At 43.9% G+C, this 27372-nt stretch overlaps 1 protein-coding gene across 3 annotated transcripts in view; it reads right to left on the bottom strand.

Annotated features, from left to right (window-relative positions):
- LOC111962629 (G1/S-specific cyclin-D2) overlaps positions 1-27372 on the bottom strand; it is a 339617-nt gene that overhangs the window by 5327 nt on the left and 306918 nt on the right. The window contains exons 1-4 of one of the 3 annotated variants that reach the window (XM_023985852.2): positions 26436-26878; positions 24868-25083; positions 20104-20263; positions 9736-9884 (exon numbers count right to left, since the gene is read on the bottom strand). In XM_023985852.2, coding sequence (XP_023841620.1) covers positions 9736-9884; positions 20104-20263; positions 24868-25083; positions 26436-26630 — 720 coding nt within the window. In that variant the 5' untranslated portion in view covers positions 26631-26878. Of the gene's footprint in view, positions 1-5171; positions 5321-9735; positions 9885-20103; positions 20264-24867; positions 25084-26435; positions 26879-27372 lie in introns of those variants that run through there. The other 2 variants (XM_023985850.2, XM_070443167.1) reach the window with 2 other exon arrangements.

A 27372-nucleotide genomic window follows, 5' to 3' on the forward strand; every position in this document is an offset into this window, starting at 1 on the left:
TAATAAATGTGGCAAAAACAAATGTAGACATTAAACAAATTAATTTCTATAGCTTCCAAAATATTATTTTACAATGATGGGAGAGTGCCAAGATGGAGTCACATGGCTTCAACACAGCTCCCCCTGTCAGTCATCTAGTGTATATATAAATCATTGTCTCTGACAAAACAGAAGTGACACTGACACAGACCTCCAGTTTTCTGACTGTACTGTGCTTTACTATGGGAACAGGGCCCATGCAGAATTTGGATGACCGCTACCCTGACTCCCGCCCCCACAGACAGAGAGCTACGGCTGAGCGGTGATTAGGACCAGGCCAAGCATTACCTCAGCCCACTAGGGCCCAGCACTGAACACCTCCCCCATCCCCCTGTCTCTTATACACATCTAGATGTGTATAAGAGACAGGCTAAGCTATGTTAATTACATCCACGTCCTGTGGGAACACAAAGGTGGTGCTTTTTTAACGAGCCAGTCTCTGCCTGTAGGGAATCCACCTGAGAGCGGGCCGATCGGGTTTCAGCATCAAAGAGAGCCGGAAGTACCTGAGAATCCTCCGGAGAAAGCAACCTCTCAACACCCCTAAGCCCCCCCGCCTCAGACCTTGTATCCGCCACGATGGGGAGATGATGTATTGGACATGAGGAGACCAAAGGAAAGGAAAGGAAAGGAAAGGAAGAGAGGAGGACTGACTGATTTGTTTTTACAGGATTGGGATTTAGGAATCTGCCTCAAAGGGTGTGGGACAGAGGAAATATCCAGTAGTTCAGCCTGCTGTGGCCCCAAGATGCAGCTTTCAGGTTGGAAGTATTAGAGAGGAAGAGTTCTGATCTGACTATTAAAATATTAGTGCCCTGTAATAACTATGCTTATGGCTTGCAGTGTATGACAGTGCAGCCTTCTGGTGGTATACAACAGTAATGCACCCTTAGCTCTGTTGGAACAGCCGGGTGGCTGTGGGAAATAAGAAAGAGAGCCCCAAAGCCAGAAGCTTTAGTCTTGTGAGGAGGGGAACATTCCTTAGACATTTACAGCTAATTTAAACCTGATGGGCCATGGTTTGAACCTGTGTAATGGCTTCTGGGCCTGGGCAAGTGTTGCCTGCTGCATTGGTGAAATGAGAACAGAGGCCTATCACATGGGAATTGCTCCTTAGGAGTTGAACTGAGCTGAGTTATGAAAGGTCACCGTGTCAAAGGTCACAATGCAAAAATCTCCAGGAAAAGCCTTGCGCAAATGAATGCTAAATCAAAAATGCACTACGTAGGCTAGATATATGATCCTAGTGAATTACTCTGTAAATAATTAATGAATTACTAATTAAATAATAAAATGTCTGTATTTGGGCTCAATCGAGGACGAGCCAAATGTATCTGATAAATGGACTCACTTCATATTAAATAACTCAATATTTATTATGTATTCTACCTATAGTGGCCCTGGATGTGGACAGATGTGAGAAGGCTGTGTGAGGGTTAGGGGGCCTAGGAATAGGGCTGGAAGAGCACTAACATGTGGAGGAGCCTCAGGGAGGGCGTCTCCCATGGTCGCAAACTGGCTGCGCCGACGTGGAGGAAACACGACCGTCGCCCAGCGTCCCAATTTTCTGCTTCAGAGGTCCCCAACTTCCCACCAACATGTGCCATGTGCTCCAAAAATCTACTCCTCCGAGATTAACTAAAGCACAAAACATGTAAAGGAACTGCCTGTGTCTTACCGCAAGAATACAGGCCTTAACATCTTAAAAGACATTCCCCTCTACGCTGCTCTTTATAGCTTCAGTTTGGATCCCATGCCAAGGCCCACAGGCTTAATTTGAGAACCTTTAATGGCTTCAATATGACTATTGAAAACACCAATATGGTTTTCAGATAGGGTTTTTGGTACTTAGATACTAGGGAAGGCAGCACTTGGAATACACTAGGAATTTTGTATCCAATCCTGAGCCCCCATTCCCCCACTCTTACATCTTAAACTCCACCCAAATAAATAAAAATGTATTACAATTATTTTGACAATTCAAACAACAGTGTGAGGAGGAACCACAAGACAAACACTGCATCCATTGTGACATCACAGAGCCTCAAGAAGGAAGTTGAGCAGACAGACAAAACCATGGCATTTTTTAACTACTGTACCACACACGGCAGTGCTACTCTGTGCAGAAAGCATGGTCTGTCTGTGTGTGTGCGTGTGTGTGAGAGTGTCTGTGTGTGTCTGTGTGTGTCTGTTGTGTGTGTGTGTGTGTGTGTGTGTGTGTGTGTGTGTGTGTGTGTGTGTGGTGGTGTGTGTGTGTGTGGTGTGTGTGTGTGTGTGTGTGTGTGTGTGTGTGTGTGTGTTGTGTTGTGTGTGTGCTATGTGTGCGCGTGTTCATGTGTTTGTGTCTGGGTGTTTAGGAGGGGGATCATGCCATACCCTGGGTGGTCAGAGCAACCCATGAACCCATGTACACAAGCTCAATGTGAGCTCAAATGTGATGTGTCTCTGTCTCTCTGCTTTGAGCAATGTCATGTTTGAGCATCACAAGGAGCTATACCATTCCCTTTGGCTATATTTCTGTGTTACACCCAGATTATTACACACATCATTGCTTAATAGACTAAACGTCCAGATGAAATTATAAACAACTTTGGCTAAAAGAAGATCTCAATGTGAGTCAGGAGGGGTGGATGATGAGTGGAGGGATGCAGGAAGGGAAAAAAAGGGAGAGAGGGTCAGGGGAGGAATGAAGGGGGTGTGGAGGACAGGGGCGTGTGTGTATCTGGTGTCCTGTGAGCTACTCCGAGAGTAAAGATGAACGGGAGAGAGTGAGAGTGTACGCTTGCCAAGCAAAGCAGACAAAAACGTGGAAACAGTCTTCTAGCCCCTTCCTCTCTTCCTGTTTCAGCCGGATGTGTGTTATAACAGAGAAGGACCTTCTGCGCATTTAGCTTCAATGGAAGGTTTCACATTTGATGAGCTACATTACTTTTTATGTCAATCCACTTTCTATCGTCCTACCTTTCGCTGGCAATGCTTTTGGCTTCTTAGATGTTGAGAATCAAAACAGAAGCAGCAAACAACCGACAGTAGCCCAGCAACAGAGAATCCCTTTGGTCTTACAGGAATCACAACCAATCGAAACCTCCTAGTAACAAAGTTTTAATTCTTCCTCAGCGCCAGCCTCTCCCATCATGGCTTGGCCTGAAGGCTCACTGACCGGGCTGCTGTACCTGACTGACCACTCTCTGTGCCACACCAGGTGTATCTAAGGCTATATACACATTCCCCGGGGCAGCGTGAGACGGTGACTTGGCCCTATCACATGTCCTCTCTGAAAACCACACACTCTGGATACCAAATATGCCAGCGGGATGCCAGGGGTTGGTGTTGGCATCAGCAGCCGGGCTGGCAAGAGTTTACTTTACTTCATATTTTGCCTGGCCATCTCCATCCCAGCTCCGTGCCAACTCCGCAGCCGGAGCAACAAACCAAATGTGTGTACACTCTTACACTGTTTCATACCAAACTGACGACTGCGTTCAAACTGATATAATTGAGGTGGTTGCAGCCATTAGGTGTGGGATTGACATTAAGTGGCTGAGCTTGGAATTTTTGTAATTCATTATTACAATTTTATTGAACCTTTATTTAAATAGACAAGTCAGTTAAGAACAAATTCTTATTTACAATGACGGCCTTTCACACTTACCCTACCTGGAAAAGGAAGGGTAAGTGTGAAATGACACACGAATTCCTCTTTTGCTTTTATAGCGAGACCATAGACAGAGCAGTGCTAACCCACTGGCACAGACGTAATTTCAACATCTAGTTTTGATTTACATTTGGTTGAGTTGTCAACTAACGTGAATTCAATGTGAAATCAACAAAACATTTATTTGGATTTAGATTAAAAGTTGTGGGAAAAAATGACAAAATTCCCTTGTTGTTGACGACTTTTAGCAAATCCAATCAGTTTTCCATGTTGATTCAACGTCAACACATAGATTTTTCTGTTGTTGAAATGACATGGAAACAACATTGATTCAACCAGTTTTCGCCCAGTGGGAAGTAATAATCAAGCATCCTCTTCACAAAAATGCTGCTCTGGCAGGCCAGTTTACTGTAGCAGAGGGCCTGTGCTGCTCAGGCCAGCCATTTGTTGTTTATCGGCTATGGAGCACGACATCACACACCACACACAGGGGAGGGAGCCTCTCCAGCAGAGATGCATTATGGGGCATGAGAGAGAGAGGGGGTAACCATCACAAGTGAGGCGGGATACTGGCTATGCTCCCCTGGTGTCCCTTTTCACACTTCAACAGCTTTCTCTCCACCTCTCCTATCCTCTCCCACAACGGGACAGGCCTTGTGAAGCTCAGAGTCTGTCTCTTCCTCTGTCTGGCAGTAAGTTTAGCAGGAGAGAGCCAGAACAGAGGCCAATGCAGCTCAGGCAGCCTCAGCCCCCCACCCTCATGCCACCAGGTCTCCTCTCCCCGCCAGCCACAGCAGGGTCGACTGGACTTACAGGTCAAAGGACTCTGGTCAGGCCAGGAAGCCCTCGGGTCACACAGTCCTGCCTCAAACGAGGAGGAATGCACATGACCAAGGAATATTAGGAAGCTACCGACAGAATGGAGGTTAGCGCCTGCCATCAGGGAATTTTAAATGACAGCACTATTACCACCCCCCTGTACACCCGCCCTCCTTCACCTAACCCACCCCTGCTCCCCTCCTGATGAAAGCCAGCTGTGGCCCAGCCTGCCTGCCTGTGTTTGGACTGAGCTGAGCACCCCTCCACGGCACTGCTCTACCCCCAGAACCACACAGAGGGCCGCCTGGCCTGGGTCTGCTTCCTCAGTTTGCATTTGAACACCACATTCTGCCTGGATTTCTGTATGGGCTGGTTTTTCCGGATAGGCTGATTGGCTGAAGAGATCAAAGACTTGTGATTTTACTGGTGGTTCAACTTTGACTCACATACAGGCCTTGACTCAAATATTTTAAATGAACTTTACTGCAAGTGTAGGAACTCAGATATACCTAAATTAATAATGCTTCTGAGAAATATTCTGTGTAGACGTCAACCTCTGCTCTTACTCATACTGATTAGGCTGAGAAAATAACCAGAAAAAAACATTTGAAGGCGTTTTCTCTGAAGTCAGAATTGACCAGAAAGACAGGTCACTCACCACTTCTGTGTTTGTGATTTTGGCCAGCAGGTCTGTAAGACTGTCCCCCCACTGAGACTGGTCACCAGAGTCCAACTGAAGCCCACAAATAGCCGCTCCAACACTGCCCGTGGCGATCATCGATGGGGGGTACATGGCGAAATTGAAGTCTGTGGGAGGACAAAAAACATGCTGAAGTCATATGACTTTCTAAGACTACATGGTGGTAATGGAGGACACATTTGTCTGTCTGATCAAAAACAGTTATGAGGGCAGTAAAACTGATTTTAAAAGGTACCCAGCAATAAAGCTATAAAACAAGTCAATTTTATAGAGCATATCCCCAGTTAAAACTCATTTACACTTCCCAACTCATCCAGAGATATACACCACAAACACTCCAGGTGAGCCAGCAAAGGCCACTACATTTGGGGCAGCAGCGTAGCCTAGTGGTTAGAGCGTTGGACAAGGAACTGAAAGGTTGCAAGTTCAAATTCCTGAGCTGACAAGGTACAAATCTGTTGTTCTGCCCATGAACAAGGCAGTTAACCCACTGTTCCTAGGCCATCATTGAAAATAAGAATTTGTTCTTAACTGCTGTGCCTAGTTAAATAAAGAGAAAAACAAAACATTTTGTGAGATGTGAATAGTTTTCTTAAGTTCACAATTGACACAATAGGGGTATAGACAGACACGTTCCCCCTAGAGACAATCTGATAGGCTAATCTGGTGGTCATAAATAATCGCCTTTAGCACTGGCTCCCACTAATGACCAGGACCCTGGGTAATGAGGGTTCACTTGGCTTGTAAAGGAGCTGAAAGGCAAACCCTTCCACCCCGCTGCCCCTCTACCCCCCTGTCCCAGTCAACCTCCCGGTCCGGCCCCTTTTCTTCCAGCTCCTGAGTAAACCGTGTGCTGTCTGAAAAAGCCCCATAGCGCTTGGAAAGGGTGGAATAAAGAGCCACAGTCCCTCTGCCAATGCTCACTGCTGTAGGTCCTTTTCCACGTGTGGTCGCAGGCGTGCGTCTCAAAGACCAATAACCTTGTTAGCTCCCCTCACTGTCATTCATAATGCAAATAAGATAGCTTGTGAATGGGCCACTGGCCACCAGGAAGGCCACTGGCAGAGAGGGAGAGGAAAATATATTTTTTTTAACTCCTAGGTTAAGACTCCTTCTGGGTTGTTACACAAAAAGAATGCATTTTGCATCCCTTTGATATTTTAAGTAGAAATGGTGCACCAATATTGCATTTTAAAAGCCTGTTATATTAAACAAAGTACCCTTTAAAGTGGAACTGACAACATTTTAGCAACATGAAAGCTTATTAAAATCTGTTCATATACACCCCCAGGAAGACTATAACACTTTAAACAAATATTTTCTGACAAGTGACCACTTAGATATGGTAATTTTCACATTTTCCATAAATTCTAAGAATGTTTTGCAATTACGTATAGTTAAGGCATTTGTGAAAATACTATAGCAATATAGAGTGGGAAATTGACCATGCGTTTGGAAAATTAATAGACACTGCAGTAAATAAAACCTAATAAAAACATCTGTCTCGTCCTGGACTGGAGTCTATGCAGATCGCTGCGCCATAGCCAATCAAAGATACACTCTTAGAAAAAAGGGTTCTAAAAGTGTTCTTTGGTTGTCCCCGTAGGAGAACCCTTTTTGGTTCCAGGTAGAACCCTCTGTAGAAAGGGTTTTACATGGAACGGAAAAGGGTTCTTTCTACCTGGAACCAAAATGGTTCGACCTGGAACCAAAAAGGGTTCTTTAAAAGGTTGTCCAATGGGGACAGCCGAAGAACTCCTTTTTTTATTTTTTATATAAGAGAGTGTACAGTAGGCCTTAATGAAAACAAGCCATTTTCTACAAGGGCCTGCCATCATTCACTTTGAACTGGACTGTGTGTTTACAGGCAGTTGCAACAGCGCGACTTTAGATCATTAGAACGCATTCGCCAAAAGCCAGAAAATAAACCTGATTTCTGCAAATATGTAAATACCACGGGAGTCCATATATTTGGGAACATTACAGTCGTATTGATCAAACAACCATGAAAAGGTAAGCTCTCTCTCCCTCAGTTATGCACATCAACAACAAGATCAACAACTAATGCTAGCCAGAGCAAGATGATCTAACATCTAACGGAACATTAGATAAACCCTCTCAAACTTTTTCAGCTAGTTGGCCATCAAAATTGCACTAATAAATGATAGGGAATAGCTCGCCCTAACAGAGCTGGTTAGGCTGTTTGCATGTTATCTAGAGTGTTCGTGACCACCTATTACTTTTTTGCCTTGGTTTACTGAGACCGGTCCTATTCAGCAGGTGTTGCATGTTCATTAAGTGATTTTGCGCTCTGGCACACTCAGACGAGAGTGCTCTGAAATCAGAGTAGATAGCCTGAGCAAATTTGCGAATGCAAGAGATATGCTAACTGGATGACAGTCGTTCAAGTTCAGCATAGCTGCTGAACCTTTCTTACTAGCTAACCAAATGACACTTGCGTCTCTAGCTGTGTAGCCACCAAAAAAAGTAAGTTACTCACCTACTCCTCCAATGACATGATATCCTCCTAGCAGCTAGCTAGCTAACGTTTGGCTTTGTACTTTTAGCTTGCTACATAAATAGGACTGATATGACTGCCTGTTTGTTTCATATCTGCAAAGTTGTTAAAATGCTATTTCCATTTTAATATAGAACACATGGAGAATTCAATAAATCAGATGTTTTATATGAATAAAGACTTTCTAAAGTCCAACAATTCTGCATTTTGACATGGCCCTCTGTGCACTCTCTGTGCCTTCTAGGAAGATTTTAACCCACTGTACCCCAGAATGTCTCCAAGTTTTCACCATCACCAAGTTTTCACCATCATTGTAAAGCCTTAGTTATTTAGTTGCTTTCACAAAGTTATTTCTGAAGATTATTATTTATTTCATGTGATTAGTGATTAATATACGTCTGTCCCTCATTTTAAGGTCAACCCTGTTACTAGAACTGAATTCTCGTTTTAATATGGTTCAACTATTCCTTTTTTCATTCAAAAGAAAAATGTAACATCTAATAGTCAAATCACAGCGTGAAAGCAGTGTGGTTCTGGGGAGAGTAGGGACAAGGGGGAGAGTAGTGGGTGGGGGGCATCGCTCTGCTGCACATCGCTCTCTAGTCTGTGTCCAGACCCTTGTGAGTTTTTGGAAGAAGAAAAGAGTCGGTCTCCCTCCCACGTCCTCACACCTCCATCCACAGCTATTCCTCTGTAGCTGGGCCACCTTTGGGCTTGAGGAGTGGACAGAGCCATAGAGAAACAGCCGATGATTAACATATTGCCATATTCAATAGCAAAAGCAAACTGTGTGTGTGTGCAATGGCTCTGAAGGGGAGTTTCTCTTTTTTCTCTCTCTCCAAATCAAAGAGGTAGGTCCTTTGAGAACTGCTGGAGCAGCCCCTCGCTGCCTTTTTAACATGCAGAGCCAGGCGCTTTCTCATCTTGTGGCTCAGTGTTGACAAATAAATGAACTTATTATACACCCCTGTGTTAGCTGCTGGGCGACTGCCACGGGCTGATTTATTAATGACAACCTCCACAAAACAGAAAAGAGGGCACAGAGCCCTGAGCACTACATCAGCACAGCTTTTTATAGTGAAAAAGGGACAAAGACATATATGTGTACAAACACACACACACACACACACACACACACACACACACACANCACACCCGCCCTCCCTCACCAACCCCCATCCTGCAGACCCTTCCCCCACCCCCGCAGATAACCCAGCTAGCTCCGCCCGCTCCCCTTCTGACGAAAGCCAGGCACAGGAGCCAGCTGAGGCCCAGCCTGGATGTCTGTGTTTGGACTGAGCTGAGCGCCCCTCCACCACCACCCCGCCACAGTGCTGCTCTACCCCCAGAACCACACATAGGGCGGCCTGGCTCTGCTTCCCCAGTTTGCATGGATTAACAGCTCTTTTATATCAGGCGTGGGCTGCTGCCTGGGCTGTCGGAAACTAACCTGGATTGAAGGGGGAAATCACAGGATGACATTTCACTACCTTTGCATAGCAACTCCAAGCAGACGTGGCATGTGACCTTTTGGGATGAATTAGGTGGAACGTGAGCTACGTTTCGATTGACAGACCCAGTCAAAGGCTGTCTATCAATCGTAAATCAGTGGTTGAGGTATTTCTGTATGGGCTGGCGCAACAGTCCCTGGTTCGAATCCAGGCTGTATCACATCCGGCCATGATTGGGAGCCCCATAGGGAGGTGCACAATTGGCCCAATGAAAAATAAATTATAATTTGCAGGAGATGCTGATTGGCTGAATGGATCAAAGACTTAGTTGTGGTTCAACTTTGACTCATATATTTCAAATGAACTTTACTGTAAGTGCAGGTACTCAGATGTACCCAACTGAATAATGCTTCTGAGAAAGAGTCCGTGAATAGACGTCAACCTCTGCTCTTACTCTACTGATCAGGCTGAGAAAATATCCCCGAAAAGAAAAATATACATTTGAAAGAGCATTCTCCTACATCAGATTTGGATAGAAAGACAGGTCACTCACCACTTCAGTGTTGGTGATTTTGGCCAGCAGGTCTGTGAGACTGTCCCCCCACTGTGACTGGTCACCCGAGTCCAACTGAAGGCCACAGATAGCCGCTCCCACACTCCCTGTGGCGATCATGGACGGGGGGTACATTGCGAAGTTGAAGTCTGTTGGAGGACAAAAAAACACGCTGATGAGTCATATGCAAATACACACGCATGAAAAAGTTGTACTCTAAGGCTAAATGGCTGTAATGGAGGAAGCATTTGTCCATCTGCTCGAAAACAGTTCTATAGAGGTAAAACCGATTTCAAAAAGGTACCCAGCCCGAAAGCTTTATAACATGTCCATTTTAGAGGAACATATCCCCAGTTCAAACACCTTTACACTGATTCACACTTCCAGAGATACACACCACACACACACACTACAGGTGAGCCATCAAATGCCACTACATTTAATGAGTGAGAGGTGAATAGTTTTCTTCAAGGGACACAATAGGGGTACAGACAGTACGCTCCCCCTAGAGACAATCTGATTGGCTAATCTGGCGGTCATAAATAATCCTCTTTAGCTCTGGCTCCCACTAATGACCAGGGCCCTGTGTAATGAGGGTTGTAAAAGAGCTGAAAGGCAAAACCCCAAACCCCCCTGCTCCTCCACCCTTCTGCCCCAGTCACCTTCCCTGGTCTGGCACCTTTTCTTCCAGCTCCTGAGTAAACCGTGCGCTGGCTGAAAAAAGCCCCATAGCGCTTAGAAAGGGTGGAATAAAGATCCACAGTCCCTTTGCCAATGCTCACTGCTGTAGGTCCTTTTTCCACGTGTGGTCGTAGGCGTGCGTCTCAAAGACCAATAACCTTGATAGCTCCCCTCACTGTCATTCATAATGCAAATAAGACAGCTTCGTGAACGGGCCAGGAGACCAGGAAGGGGAAAAAAAAAAAAAATCCTTCTACTCCTACGCCCCTCCCCCCACCAAGTTTCAATTCCTTCTCTCTATCACTCCACTGTCTATCTCTCTTCTCCTGTATTTTTGTCCCTTCTTTCCAGAAACAAGCTGGTTGAGGTGACACACATGCCCAGCTCCTTGTTGCTACAACAGCCAGTGACCTGTATTATCGGAGCTCCTATTTATTTGCATATTGATTGAGTGCAGCCAGCGGCAGGCCTGAGAGGAAAGGCAGGAGAGTGTGTGGCTCCATTGTCTGAAATCATCACCTCATCTCACCCAATTGAGAGACCAGGCAACAGACCCTCTCCACTGATACCAATTCAATCCAATTCAATCCGAGGGCTGTACAAAGAGTAGTGGGTGGGGGGCTGGGGAGAGTAGGGACAAGTGGGAGAGTAGGGGACAAGGAGGGAGGAGCGGGTGTGAGGGGGGACAACGCTCTGCTGCACATTGGTCTCTAGTCCGTGTCCGGACCCTTTTGAGTCTTTGGTAGAAGAAAAATGTCACCCTCCCACCTTCCCCCACAGCTATTGCACTGTAGCCGGACCACCTATGGGCTTGAGGAGTGGACAGGGCCATAGAGAAACAGCCGGTACATTTACATATTGCCACGCTCCACAGCAGAAGCAAACTGTGCCTGTGGCTCTGAGTGTTTCCTTTTCTCGTTATTCTCTCTCCAAATCAAAGAGGTAAAAGTCCTTTGATAACGTGAGGAACCAGGCGCTTTCTCATGTTGTGGCTCAGTGTTGACAAATAAATGAACTTATTATACACCCCTGGGTTAGCTGCTGGGCCACTGCCACGGGCAGATTTATTAAAGACAACCTCCAGCCAACAGGAACGAGGGCAGAGAACCCAGAGCATTACATCACGACTTTAACAGCAGAGCTTTCTATAGTGAAAAAAAGGACAAAGGCATACATGGACCTATTGTAAGTCTATATGTGCGCACGCTCACGAACACACAAAATAAGCAAGGGGCCTAAGTGGAGCAGTGGGCAGCAAGCAGATTTTTGGCGCCCGGAGGACAAGACAGGTCTGTTGCAAAACAAGGGGCATTCGCGTGCAGCCGACAGAGCCTGTTACTCGGGGGCTTGTGGGTCAGTGGTGGCTGCTGTGTGTAGTGGGGGAAGAATGGCTGTATTTTAGGCTAGCCTCATTGATATTCATGTAGACGATAAACAGTGTATGTAGCCTGAGTGGGGACGCCTGCGACGGAAAGCTCCCTGCGAGCAGCGGCTGGCTGGCCCGGCCTTCAGGCCTCTCACCCCCGTTCAATGGTTCATTCTCCTCCCCCTCCCCCACAGCATCCATCCCCAGGCCTCCACTCCACTCTGCTCACCCAGCCTGCCTGCCTGGCCTGCCATGCTCACCAGGGCCAACTCCTGGGTGGGTGAGATGCACTGTATACACATTTAACTTGTAAATTAATAAAAGCTGGAAACTTGAGTAACAGCCAAAAATATAACTTTTTTTCCCCCTTGTGCAATAAATCAATAGACTGTTCTATACAGATGCAAAGTTTTTTGTGTGTTTTTTACTGGGTTCCATTTTGAGGACCTGGGCCCTGTTGATTGATTAAGGTCATAGACAAACATCATTTTGAGACTGGCATTATGCTGTTTCTCACCACTAATGGAGTGGACCAGGTAGTCAAAACAACATTTACAGACGTTTAGCCAGACTGTAAGCTACCTCTCTTGGTCAGAGAGGAGAGGCACTACAAACAACTGTGAACCTCCTGACTTTTATTGCAGTATGTCTTACTACTGCTGCATATAATGTGAAAGAGTTAATTTTCTAGGAAAGAATCATCTGACATTCTTATCTTGGCAGGTTTCATAACTTTGCTTATTCCATAAGAACACATCTACTCCAAAAAACGAAAAAAATGATAGAAGAAATGGGTTTGGGTCACCACCGCACAGCCTCAAAGGCACATTGATTTGCCAGAAACAAAAACAGGAATCCTCCATAACGGTTGGATCCTGTAACAACTTGCTTCAGTGTTGCACCACCGCGACCCAGAGACTTGAGCAACAGCACTCAGGCCTGGCGTGGGAGGAAGCAGACCCCTCTGAACTGGAAGAACATGAATTGGCAGCTTTCGTTTGGAGCCCAGTTAGAATCCCTCATCCATGACTTTCAGTAGTTGAGTTTCGTTTCCAGACAGTATTCGACCGATAAAATTGTATAAACAGCTGAGGAATAGCCGACCGACGCATCTTTACCTAGAAACTCCAGCTGTGCTCAGGGAGACTTCTTGTGTTATGAGAACATCATTAATGTCAAACTCAAAACCCACTAGCCGCTAACATTTACTTTACTTCCAAACCTCATATGTTATTTTCAGTGGTTAATCTGTGCCCTTAGAAAATCACTTCATGCTACGTCCTAGCATGAACGTTTGGCCTTATGGTGGATGTTAAAAGGCCAGCCCTTACGGTACATTTCGACCAGAAGTGGTGCCTCCGCTTGACATCACTATAGCTCCAAAAGATTGGCAGCTTCATGCGCGTGGGTGTAGGCGTGAATCTATTCAAGTAAATAATTAAAAACATTTTGAAAATGTTAAAAAACAATGTATTATTAGCTAGCTAGCTACAGGAGGCCACAGTGTGTAGGCTAATGAACTGATCGTTAGCTAGCTAGCTAACCAACTTTACATACTACAGCTAGTTAACTTCATATTAGCTTGTTATCTTGATGTAAGCATATTTATCATTGTAAATTAAAAACTTGTGCTCCAAATGTGTTTGTAGATAACAGCAATGGAAGAGGGTGAAAGGATTTTCTGCTCCAGCTGTCAGAAAAGGGAGTAGGTGTACTAGTTAGATAGGGCAGGTTGTTAGATAGGCAGATTATGCAATTATCTCTAGTTTTAATCCCTAGAGAGAAAAACTATGAAGACAGAAAGAGATAAGTCAGGGCTATCTAATTGTAATACAATTATAGGCTACAAACATATTACATCTGTAGCAGGCCAATCCTTCTTCTGCAGGTACACTGTATGCTGGGTGTGCAGACTTCTGTTACAGCCCGGCACTAACACACCTGATTCAACTAATCAAACCTAATTAATTGATAATAATGTGTATTATTGCTGGGCTGAAATAGAAGCCTGTTCACCCAGTAGATCAGGAGTAGAGCAAGGTAGGCCAACTCTGGTATGGACTTTTTGGTTCACCTGAATTGATGCTTTTGTAATAATAGCCTACTTACTAAGATGTCTAACATTTACAAAAGTTAGATTATTTGTACATTTTGAAATTATATTTTGATTCACTCAATGTTGATTCATGGAAGTGAAGTCTTTACACTTGTTTTATTTGTTTAAAACATTATTCAAGATGAACTAGTGTCAATGTTCATTCATCACAGATCACAATTCTGCAATAAAACGGTGTGAAGGGGATCTGTCTCTAATTTGGGTTTCTATGTTGCTTTCTCAAATGAACATTACATTTTTGTCCAGTTGTGAGCTCTCCAATTTAAAAAATGGTACCGGTAGATAATGTATATGAGGCTAACCATAAGACAGATTTTCTACCACATTATTCTGACATGAAATAGTTTAGTGCAAATCCAACCCTTCCATTTTAGGTACATTTTAGGTACTGTAAATGAAAATACAGAGCTGGCAGTTTGTTGGCTACTTAAACATATCAAAAAGTAAACTAATGTGGAGTGTTGTAATTCTACCTTGTTTATTTGCTGAGAATGATTTTGGAATACAGAGACAAAATCAGAATGTCAATTGGATGGAGGAGGATTGCAGAGATGTTGGTGTTGATGATGGGTAAAGAGAGATTTGTACAACAATGTTTGCAAGTCAAAGCCACAATTTCCTTTTCCCAAAGTACCCATTCATGTGCGATTAGGCCTATGTATTTTACAGGAAGTGAGCTATAATCATCATTGTCATGACACCAGTATAATTAAAGAGCCATAAGCTATACTATATGAGAATCATAATGTTAAGATACCATAATCCAATTGGTAGCATATTACATGGGAAATTCATGCTTAGTGTATCATTTACAATGTTATAATGTGTGTTACTGGTGATTTCTATCCTTTGGTAGGCACATTTCACAATACAATTTACTCAACACATTTACAAATGGTGGCTTTGATCACAGTTTTGAGGTTTAGGTTGCTTGATGTTCATAGCTAGCTAGCAGCACAAGCAAACATCGTTGGGCAAATCTCTCTTCACCTACCATTAACACCAACAATTTGCTACAATCCTCCATGCCATTGACCTTATTTTGTCTCTGTATTTTAGCAAAGTAAAATCATATAGAATTGGAAAAACAGACAGCGATGATTGGCTTTCCTACATCTTTTTTGGTACTTGACCGGGAAAAATGACAGGCGTAACAGTGTTTCATGAACGGAAGATTTTCCTCACATGATTGGTTAACGGCAGTGGTGGCCGCGTGCAATTTGCATAAAGTAGAGCAGAGCTGAACCTTTTCTATCGCTCTGCTCACCTTCCCACAATCCTCTGCGCATTGCTCCACGTGCTCCCATTGAAAAGGAATGGGGTGGAACTTCGTCTGGTGAATTGGTAAGTGGTGGAAACCCTACAGAAACCCTACAGGGGTGCGTTTCAGCACCCCTGAACAAGGAGTTTGTTGTACTTACCCAACACCCCTTATTTTCTTATTAGTGGTAGCTACAAGCCCTCCCCCCCTTGTATCAGCCAATCACAGTTTGCCATTCCCTGTGCACCTCACTGAACCCCGCTCCTGCCGTCAGAGTGAGACCATGGTCAGAAGAGAATTAACTGTTTCTTAAAAGCATATGTATTTGACCTGTGTTTAGTGCGTGCATCTAAGTGTAAGTACTATGACATGTCATGCTAGCCCGTTATGTTGTCTACCACATGCAGTGGCGACCCGTCATTCAGGGCAGAGCCTATAGCGCTCTGCTAGTGCCCTGTTCTACATGGTCCTCCCGGATCAGCCTTTAGTATTTTTCAGTGGAAGTCTGGCCGCCCCCAGGTTTTCTGATGTGGTGTTGATAACCACAGTGAGGTGAGGCTAGTTCAGGACATACCATTATATGACACACTGTGTATCACATTCCTGTTAGCACACTGTGAAGAGGCTTCCTCTAGCCTCATGGATGGATGCTGCAGATTAATCAGACATCAATGGAGTTGGTGCGGACGGAGAGAGGAGGTTCATTAGTTGGAATAGGAGGAGGAGGAGGAATAATTTGTTGGAAGCTCTGACTAATCAAATCAGAAGCTTTTTCTGTCAACAAACACGGGTATAGAATTAAAGACCTACGCCATGCAGTCCCAGTGGAATCTGAAACCCACCTCCAGTAAAGTAGTCGGATGGAGCTGATTATTAGACAGGTTCAGGCCTATCTGCTTCGTTCCCCAACTAGTGATGCGCGGGTTGACTCATAACCCGCAGTCCCCACGGTTATATCCATGTGGATGAAGGGTGGGTTGAATAAAGAGAAAACAATACCTTAAAATGTCATTCTTGTGCAATTTATATCTATAGGCTACATTGAGGTTTTCTTTCATTATTTTAGGCTGTCTGGCATTAGTGCATAAGCTTAAGATTTAGCGCCGAAAAGCCTACACGCCAATTGCCCAATGGTTTTGGGAACGGGCAGATAAAGTTCCCGTCAATCCTCAGAGGCAAAAATAACAATGTCGGAAAAGCTGTGAAAGGAGGGTTGAAAATAAACGTTTGGGAAAGATTTGGTGAAGTGGTAAAAGAGGATGATAGCAGAGCCGGCTACGTTATGTGTGATGATTGTGAGGAGCTTTGCAAATTTGACAGTCACAAAACCGGGACCTCAAATAGGCCTATGTCATGTCAAGGGAACTGTAACCTACTGTTCAGATGGGTTAAATGGAGAATGAAATCTGGACACTGACTGTAGGTCTATAACCTCTCACATAGCCTTAATATTAACTCCTGCAGAATTAAGCATTTCTTGCAGTAAAATGATACACAAAATGTGGGCAAAATTTTGACCTGGGAACCTGGAGTGGAGAAATATGATTTTTCTTTCAGCCTCTTGAGAGAATTTGAAAGCTCAGTTAAATACCACAAAGGTGCTATCTTTATCAGCATCATAAAACTGATGGTATTTCAAGCACATAAAATATGCATCCAAGCCGAACTGAAATCTTACCAGAAACATGTTGGGTGGTTTTCACAGCTTTCTATTTCCTTAAAACCGTTCAAATTGATCGTTCCAGTTTTTTTTGTTTTCTAATTGCATTTTCTCTCTGGCCCCTAAACATCTTTGCTCCGTGAAAGAAGATGACAGAGAAAAGTTTACCGATGTCAACTAGATTGAAGCATTCATTCTATCGATGTATGACATTATTCTGGTGAGCAAGGGTTTATTTAGTCTTCTTAGGGTAACATACACTGAGTATACCAAACATTAGGAACACCTTCCTAATTCGTTGGGATATGGACTCTACAAGGTTTTGAAACTGTTCAACAGGGATGCTGGCCCATATTGACTCCAATGCTTCACACAGTTGTGGTTGGCTGGATGTCCTTTGGGTGGTGGACCATTCTTGATAAACACAATAAACTGTTGAGCATGAAAAACCCAGCAGCGTTGCAGTTCTTGACACAAACCGGTGCGCCTGGCACCTACTACCATACCACGTTCAAAGCTACTTAAATATTTTGTCTTGCCCATTCATCCTCTGAATGGCACACATACACAATCCATGTCTCAATTGTCTCAAGACTTAAAAATCATTCTTTAACCTGTCTCCTCCCCTTCATCTACACGGATTGAAGTGGATTTAACAAGTGACATCAATAAGGGATCATAGCTTTCACCTGGATTCACCTGATCAGTCTATGTAATGGAAAGAGCAGGTGTCCTTAATGTTTAGTATACTCCGTGTATAATGACAGAAGAGAAGCTGCATGTATCTAATTATAGACGAGGGCACTAAGAAATCAGGCAACAAAAAAATCCTGCACCCTCACTCAAAAAATAGCTCCACCGTCTTTGACTGTAGCCTATAGCAAATGTTTTCATTTTTGCGGGTTTGGGTTGGGTGCGGGCCTTTTCACTTTATCACATAAAGTCGGGCAGCTGCGGATTGGTTATTAGGAATTGCGGGCTGGTGCGGGTGAACCAACAACTGACCCGCGCACCACTATCCCCAACCCCTCTTTTACCTCTATTGAAAGAGAACGGGACAGGAGACCAGGGGGAAACAAGGGGACAAGAAGTGCTTGGTGTCTCTGTGGAAGGAGGAGGCCATAATCTCCCTAATGGGCTTGTTTCATCATCATTATCCTGTAGGCTTCCCTGGGGAGACGTTGGTAATTCCTATGGAGTGCCCCCGCTGTGCTGACCCTTACATGCCTCTGCATATGAAATGTAGAGCCGGCTCTTTGTCTCCTTTCTCCCAGCCTCTAGCCGAGCCCTAGACCATTTGCATAGTGCTGAATGGACCCTCCCTCATTATTAATTAATACTGAACCAGCCTGCGCCTCCCGGCCCACAGCCACCTGACCAAATCCCTACAGAGTGCCTCGAACAGAACTTTTCCATCAAAAGAGAGGAACCATTAAAAATTAGAGCCTTTTTTTCTCTCCACCTCTCCTCTCTCACTCCATCAAATACAGAAGGGTTGGTTTATGCACATTTTCCAAGAAGAGGGGGTGAGTTGAATCACTTCTATGCATGAAATACTGAGACCCCAGGAGATCTGTTGTCATCTGTCTTGCAAATAGCAAAGCCCTAGAAACTTCCTCCTCCAGCTTCACCTTCTAAGCATGTCTGGAGGGGGATTCTCAGGGCGGAATCTCACAAGATAGTTGAGTTGATTTATGGCTGGGAACGTTGCACAAAATGGGTTTTGAATTCCCAGAGATCTTCAGATGCACCAAATTGTTCAACATGCTCTTTGCCTACATATGAATCTGAAATCTGAGGAGAGTATGCAGACAAAATGGCCTGCTGCTAATCCTAGTTATATGCAACAAGGCTTCCTTCTACAAGACGTCAGGAAGACATCTCCCTCCACAAGACTCATAAATGTATATCCACTGCCTCACTGAAGCAATTGTGGACCAAGTGCACTGGGAGCCTTGCGCAATGTTGCTTTGGGAATAGGTCTGATCACTGACACAGTCATTCCTTCCATTCATCTCTCCAATGGCACAGAACATAAAGGAGAGCATGGAGAGAGCGAGAAAGAGAGAGAGGAAAAGAGAGAGCCACAGAGAGACAAATGGAGAACAATGGGGCCAGTTCCCATGGAGACCATCAATGTGCTCTGTCTTTCACAACATACAATATCAATTGCACAATCAGAAAAGGGATTCTACATAAAAAATGGCAATGTTTAGAGACCTGTCACCGTAACTCCCATCCATCCATACACACTCCTCTACCACCACATGGATCTCACCCATAAGGGAGTGTATGGGTCATTCCTGTGGGGCCAGAGGTGGGACCATGGGGTGGAGTCCAGAGGGGCCAGGGAGGGAGAGGGGAGCCTTGCTGCAGCTCTGGATCCCATTACCCCCCATACTGCTGGGCTGTGTGCTGGGAGAACCTGCCCCACAAACACACCCTGAACATGGGAAAGTCATCGTGCCCTCAAGCAGTAGGGAGGCGTAGGAGAGGGAAACGGGCAGATATGAAAACATGACAGGCCTCACTATGCGGGACTGCAGGAACAATATACTCCTCCTCCTCTCTTTCTTTCTTTCTTTCTTTGCTCTCACCCTCCTCCTCCAGATTTTCAGATCATATTTAGAGAATCTCCTCTTACTCCCACGACTCGATGTTTGATCTTGAAGAAACAATCCACCCTGGAGAGCAGAGGGGACAATGCCCAGTCCCACCCCCATCAGGTCCTCCCTTGGTCCCAGAGCACACAGGAACACAGGAATGTCCTTTAAACCAGGCTGCTGCCCTTTGAAGTGTCACTCTATTCTCTGATAGCCACTGATATGCCTCCAGAACATGACCGTACCAGCCGCCGCAGCCGGGAGAGAGAAACATGATGGACGTGGACATGAGACTCTCACAGAGACACGTCCTCCATGACACATGCTTTTCTAAGCCCCACATATTTTCACATTGAGGTAATACATCTCACTTAAGTGACATGACACCACATGACGGGGGGCCCACAAAGCTACCTGAATGGGGTCTCCTCCAGTCATTGTTGCTCCGAAAGGATATTTTGATTTTGTGTCGAAAGAAGGGGAGACAAGGATATTTTGCAACTATGTTGACGCAAGACATCAGCACCTAATTGACTTGGCAGCACATCCGTTATCGTTTTGACTTACAAAATGTGGCATGGGAGCCAAAAGTGATATCAGATGGCAACCCACATTGGCTCATCTTTTGATGACATAATTACCACCAGTGAGACTTTAGTATCAATAAAGGATGCAACATACCTGTGGCGCAGAGTGCGATGAAGGTCTGCACATGTTTACGTATCAGCGCCAGCTTGTCCTCGGGCAATGGCAGCTTCCTCACGATGTGTTCGATGAAGTCGTTTGGTGTGACAGCCGCCAGGTTCCACTTCAACTTCCCCAACACCACCAGCTCCCACTCCTGAAACAGAAAGAGAGAGGGAAAGAGAGAGAGAGATAGCGAGAGAGAGAACAAAAGAGAGAGAGAGAGCGAGAGAGACTGTTTTAGGATGAGAGCGGCAACAAGGCTAAACATACTGTATATACATGGCACCAGCCTAGCTGAGACCGAGCCAGGTTGGATGGGGGAGGAGGGGGGGGGGGTAGGGACTCTAAAACTAGCTCTCACTAACATGCTCAAGCCAACAGAGGCAATGAATAGGTTCCTATATGGCTGATCATTTGGTCAACGATCTATTTAGAATAAAAAAATAATAATACATTTACATTTTATTAATTTAGCACATGCTCTTATCCACAGCAACTTTCAGTTAGTGCATTCATCTTAAGATAGCTAGGTGAGACAACCACATATCACAGCCACAGTAAGTACTTTTTTCCTCAATAAAGTAGCTGTCAGCAAAGTCAGCTAGTAAGAGGGAAATGAGTCAAGTGCGTGTGTTAGTTCACAAAATGCTTATTTATTTATTGTGGGGGGGGGGGGGGGGTGCTGTGTGATTATCTAAAATAGGGGGTAGGGTTTCAGATGTTTTCAGAAGATGGGCAGGGCCTCTGCTGTCCTATCTTCAGGGGAAGCTGGTTCCATCATTGGGGTGCCAGGACAGAGGAGCTGCCCTTTGGCAGGGGTGGTAGAGCCAGGAGACCATAGGTGGCAGAACCGAGTACTCGGGTAGACAGGTCCAATTCCTCTTGCTGCTCCGTAGGCAGCAAGAAGTACCATGGTCTTGTACACAGTATCAATTATACAAGTACAAATGCATGACTAAATGCACAGCAAATAGGTTAGCACAGGATAGCATAGTTTAACCTTTCTCATAACCTGTTGGAAGCTATTAAGTTTTACCACAGTTAGGGCCTGTTTTGCTACTTTGAGCACCTAGCTAAATTCAAATTGACGCCTTCTCTGAAATTCGATCGATAATGTTAAACAAACGCCAAACAAACGACATACAGAGCTAATTTACAACGATTTTACAGCTCACCTGGCACAGACAAAACAAGTGTATACCTAATGTTTGATGTGAACAGCATAAAAGGAGGCAAAAAATAAATATCCCCACCTAGCAAAACTATAAACAAAATGAGTTTCCCTAAAACGAATCAACTTGAACTTGTTCAATCGTGAGCAGTATCCTCAACTGCACAATCCCAACGTCTATCAGCAATAGCCAATGACATTTAGGCCTATCTTAAATCACATGGTTTTATTTTTCTTGCGGGGTGGGAGGTTATGTTTGAGTTATACGGTTGTCCTTGTTTCTTAGAGAAGAAAGGATAAGTAACGGAAGGAGCTGGTGACTAATTTGGGAGGAATTTTGTGGTTTGCGACTGTCCTTGTGCCTGGGACCTGGGATGCTAGTGATTTTCCCCTTCAGAGAGTCACATGGTTCTTAGTCATGAGACAACGCAGGTCCAATGTGGCAGCCATTAACTGCCTTTAAATCTCCACGACAGGGTAATTCTGAACCAATGACCAAATCTCATTCCCAATATCAGGTGAACTGTATCTCTGTAATTCTGACAACGACCAAATCTCATTCCCAATATCAGTTGAACTGTATCTCTGTAATTCTGAACCAATGACCAAATCTCATTCCCAATATCAGGTGAACTGTATCTCTGTAATTCTGAACCAATGACCAATCTCATTCCCAATATCAGGTGAACTGTATCTCTGTAATTCTGAACCAATGACCAAATCTCATTCCCAATATCAGGTGAACTGTATCTCTGTAATTCTGAACCAACGACCAAATCTCATTCCCAATATCAGGTGAAGCTGTATCTCTGTAATTTTGAACCAATGACACATCTCATTCCCAATATCAGGTGACTGTATCTCTGTAATTCTGAACAATGACCAATCTCATTCCCAATATCAGGTGAACTGTATCTCTGTAATTCTGAACCAACGACAAATCTCATTCCCATATCAGGTGAACTGTATCTCAGTAAATTTGAACCGATGACCAATCTCATCTCCCAATATCAGGTGAACTGTATCTCTCTCTCTCCTCTTCTCTGAAAGGGCCACACACTATGATACATCCCTATGATATCCCCACTTCAGTTTCCAAGGGTGTTGTGTTTCCTATCAGCTTACAAAAACAGTAAAAAACTGCTAAGGTTCAGTGAGTCACTTCTTAAGAATGCCACAGATACCGCTGAGAATAGGCCGTTGACAAATGTGATGCTGCGGTTAGAATTCAAGGAATCAATGAGGAATCGTATAGATAGATGGCCCTGACTGTGACCTAACTCTTGTCCACACTCTGCAGTGTTTCCCCTCTCTATCATTAAGAGGTCTGCTTTCTGCTGTGGTAGAAAACAGACACGAGCTGACAGACACAAGCTCTGAGAGAGAGAGAGAGAGAGAGAGAGAGGAGAGAGAGAGAGAGAGATGAGGAGAGAGAGAGAAGAGGAGAGAGAGAGAGAGAGAGAGAGAGAGAGAGAGAGAGAGAGAGAGAGAGAGAGAGAGAGAGAGAGACAGAGAGAAAGAGACAGAGAGAAAGAGACAGAGAGACAGAAAGAGAGCGAGAGAGAGCGAGAGAGAGCTGTGGCAAAACCTTGCAACACACCCTCCATGCAGGCACCCACTTCCTTCTGCTGGTGCCTCCGGTCCCACCTTCTGGGTGACATTGTGGTTTATTTTACAAGAAATTGTTACCAAAGATGGGGACAAAAAAAAACGATCACATGGGCCGAGCAGCTGATCTCCTGTTTCCTGTATCTATCTGTCAGCCAAAAGATTGCCTTAAAGAGAAGCTAATTGTGAACACGACCAGGCAACCCTCATGAAACCATCTCAGAAACATGGTACTCCTCTGACCCATGCCTAAACAGCATGTATGGGTGGATACAGCTCAGCCCAGTCCAGTCCAGCCCAGTTCCCAGCAAAAGGTGAATCTTCACCTGATGTTGATCATGCTTCTGTCAGCAAGTAATACAATAACAACCAATGAGAGATAGGGGCTGAGGCTGTCCCTCCTCCTAAGACCACTGATGCAGGACCTGTCATCACAGGGAATGGCTGGCCTCTCCAACCCATACATACCACAGCATTGGGATCAGCAATCAACTGAGGTGGGTCAGGCCCAGGAAGCCCCCAAGCTCTCAGCTGAATAATATGCGGCCTCTTTCACAACATGGGTGGGATTGACTGTTGTTTACTAAAGAATGTTTATGTAGCGTCGCAGAGGAAATACTTTTCTGATGTGAGAAACTGACTATTTAAATGTTCACCACCACTTGGGTCCACCATGACCCTATGAGATTGCCAAGGCTCTAACTTTGGGATACCAATGACTGCAGCAGAAACCCAAACCAAGACAAGCAGGATATACCCACACCAGCTCAAGTGAAACCTCGTTGTGAGCGCCTACAACCAAGACATCCAATTAGTGAACTAATTAAATGCAAAATTGTAATGTACTGTATGCAAGTAATAAGTATTGTTTTCTAAAACATTGGAAAAAGTGCTTTTTGAAGCAGGATCTACAAAAACCTGTAAGTGTCCATTCTTTGAAGACATCTATGTCAAACCTTGAGTAGAGCAAACTTGAGGTCAAAGACAACATTTTGTTTGCCAGGACCATCAATATGTGGGACTTGCTCTCTGTAGACTGAAGTCTCTAAAGATCACTCACTCCTCGGATCTAAACCTTGGCTTCAGTTCAACGGCTGACCTCGTTCTACTGCAAATATTTGCCACTAGATGGTGATGGAGACCACTGTACAAAAACCTACTGTACAGTCCAATATACAGGTAACTGCCAAAATAAAGGAAACACTTGAGTAAATTAAGGATACAAAGTATAGTGAAAGCAGGTGCTTCCACACAGGTGTGGTTCCTGAGTTAATTAAGCAATTAACATCCCATCATGCCTAGGGTCATGCCCAGTTGCCCATAATTTTGCCTACCATGGCTAGAAGAGTTCTCAGTGACCTTGAAAGAGGGGTCTCAAAAGACCATAGGGGGTTTAAAGGGTGTGTGTGTCTCAGTCACCAGATCTCAACACAATTGGACACTTATGGGAGATTCTGGAGCGGCACCTGAGACAGCATTTTCCACCACCATCAACAAATCACCAAATTATAGAATTTTTGTGGAAGAATTGTGTCTCATGCCTCCAATAGAGTTCCAGACTCTTGTAGAATCTATGCCAAGGCAAATTGAAGCTGTGCTGGCAGCTTGTGGTGGCTCAACGCCCTATTAACACATTTAATGTGGGTGTTTCCTTTATTTTGGCAGTTACCTGTAGTACAGAATAACTCTTGGGGGACAAAGCACTCTGGGTCATTCCTAGAGTGATGGGTCCAAACATTTAATCTAGGTTTGCTGATGATTTCAGTGAATTATATTCCATAATAGTTTATCCTTAGAGAAAATGGAGAGTAGCATATCTAATATTTATAAATATAAAACATATATATGTAGGTGGCTTTGAGGTATGGCCCATAACATAAACATTGACAAATAGCCATGAGTTTCATATTTGACAAAGCCATATTAACAATCTGAACTGTAACTCATAATTTTGCTGGCAGAAACCAACTGTTGCTTACCAGCAGCTCCTGTGGTCTGATGGAGTTATCAGTGTAGATGCAGAGTTTGTCTGCAGTTAATGGACGAGTTTCTTTCAGTTTGGATGCAAGGAACATGCAAACTGCTCCAAGAAGTTGCAGATCACACTTTCTGGTTGGAACCACGGCTAAAAATCTGTCCAAGTAGTTCATTGCCAAGGGAAACACCTCTTCCTCACACTTCTGTTCTTCACAAACCTAGAGAGAGAGGCGACATGTGACAATGTGCAACAATTGGCACCATCAAATTCCAGTTATTTCAATTACCTATAATGTGTTCAATACATGTGAAACATAAAAATGATAACGAAATTAAGGAAATAATGTAACAGCCAGATATGCATATAAATTCGTCGAAACCCTTTGGGACCTGGCCAATAATTGAGCCCCACCCAGAGTTGTTGCGACATCATCAATACATTTTAAATAGATTATTTTCTATGTTTGAAAAAGCTCTCAGGCACAGGCTGTCAATAGAATCACATTCCTTCAGTAAGAAATGAATTCAAGTCACAATTACCCCAGCCAAAAAACACCCATGCAGCACAGTACGGAACCTCTTTTTTTCCTTCGTCATATTTTCCTAAAATATTTAAAAATATAAATAAATTGTCTACACCTATAAATTTCACATCATAATGAACACCAATGTCTTTCACATCAGACCCGACAATTGATGAACATGTAATTTGAAGATAAATGCGAAATAATTGTCAAATGTAAAACGAAGTAGCATGTGGCTGCTCTCGAGTGCGTCACCGCCAGGTCAAAATATATTTTCAAAAATTAATATAAAATATTTCATGAATCTTAGTAAAAATAACTCTTACATGAAAATCAAGCTCTGACGGTCAGGTTTCTATTCAGACAATTCCCAACATATTATGTCAAACAACGTGTAAAAAATCTAACTTAATTCCTGGGTGACGGATTTCAATGAGGAGACCAGAGGGATAGAAAGGCCCGCACCCCTTCCGCGATCCAATATTTAAAAAATAAATAGAAAATGTTTGATCAATATTTCGCATTTATTTCAATGATGACTATGTAGTTTAGACACTGCTCTTTCATTTATGCCACGTATCAACTACAGGTATAGCGTTTATGATCTGTAAAATCGTCAGAAACACTGCAACAGTTCCTGAAAAAACAACATGGCGTTAGAATATAGGCTAGAATAGGGCTAGCATTGAACTGCATACGTGTGCATGGACATATTTAGGCAATTTTAAAATATATAACAAATAATCCCGTGCACCTTTCCTAGATCCGACCTATGCAAAGAAAAGCTTTATCTGGTGATAGACTACACCACTGTAACCACCTGTCAATGTATCTGAGACATAATCGTCAGTGACTTGGTTCAAAAAATAAAACCATATAAATAAGATAAGCTAATTATAGGCTATCAGGATTGTATATTCGGCAATGTGATGTGCAACCCTCCTCTTTCTCACACCATGCAAACTGGACAAAATGACAGAGCGAAAGGTCCGATTTTAGTGTGTTTTGATATGAGTCGTGAGCCTACAGAGTATTTCGGTACAAACCTCCAGCATCCAAGTAGCAACCATCCTCCGCATAAATGGCTGAATATCTTTCTGAAAGCACTTGAAATAAGAACATTGGGGAATAAATCGTTCTTCAATGGTCAACAGGCTTTGTAATACCCTGTCATCACACAGAATATTCGGATCAGGACGAGCTCTTAAAATGGTGTCCATTTCGAGGCAAAGCAGCTCCATGGTCGTTTCAGTTTTTACAAAGCCGGATTATTCTTGTGAAAATACCTTAACAATATTGCTAGATGCAAAGAAACTGGAAGTAAAGTATTTTGGAGGCATAAAAGTGAGACTGCAGGGCTCCCAAGAGTAGTCCTGCCTCTCCTTGCGAACTTTTTCCTCTCCCCCTCAGTTCGCTTCTACTTTCTTCTGGCGTTACATTTTAAGCCTGCCTTTTCCGACCAAAGTGACGCGAGCAGCAGCGCAGACCACACTATGTTGAGCAGTTACTCAAACATTTGTTCCTCTTTTCTCTCCACTTTCAGATGACAACTTCATATTAATTTTATTTTATCATGACAATATTACCACAATTAAAACCCCGCCCATGCGTCACATGAACAAATTGAGAAAATGTACTCGGATAATATAGGCTATATAATTGTAACAATTTATCCATTTAGCAAGTGTTACCGAGTTCAAACTCGTCAGGGGTACAGTTTTTCTGCCTTCAGATGGGATGTAGCCTAGGGCTAGGCTATGAATGCAGGAATAGCAATGTACCCAAGTTGACAACTTCATAAACATGCATTAGGCTAATTTTATTTCTGTATTTCAGTTTATCAACAAAAAAACCTATCCTTGTTGATTTGCTTGCTCTGTTGTTTTTTCGAATGCACTTGATTAACTTCTAATCGCCCCGCTCTCCCTCTCGCTCTCCCCGACACACACACACACACACACACACACACACACACACACACAC

Source organism: Salvelinus sp. IW2-2015, linkage group LG4q.1:29, assembly GCF_002910315.2.
Source record: "Salvelinus sp. IW2-2015 linkage group LG4q.1:29, ASM291031v2, whole genome shotgun sequence".
Lineage (NCBI taxonomy): Eukaryota > Metazoa > Chordata > Actinopteri > Salmoniformes > Salmonidae > Salvelinus > Salvelinus sp. IW2-2015.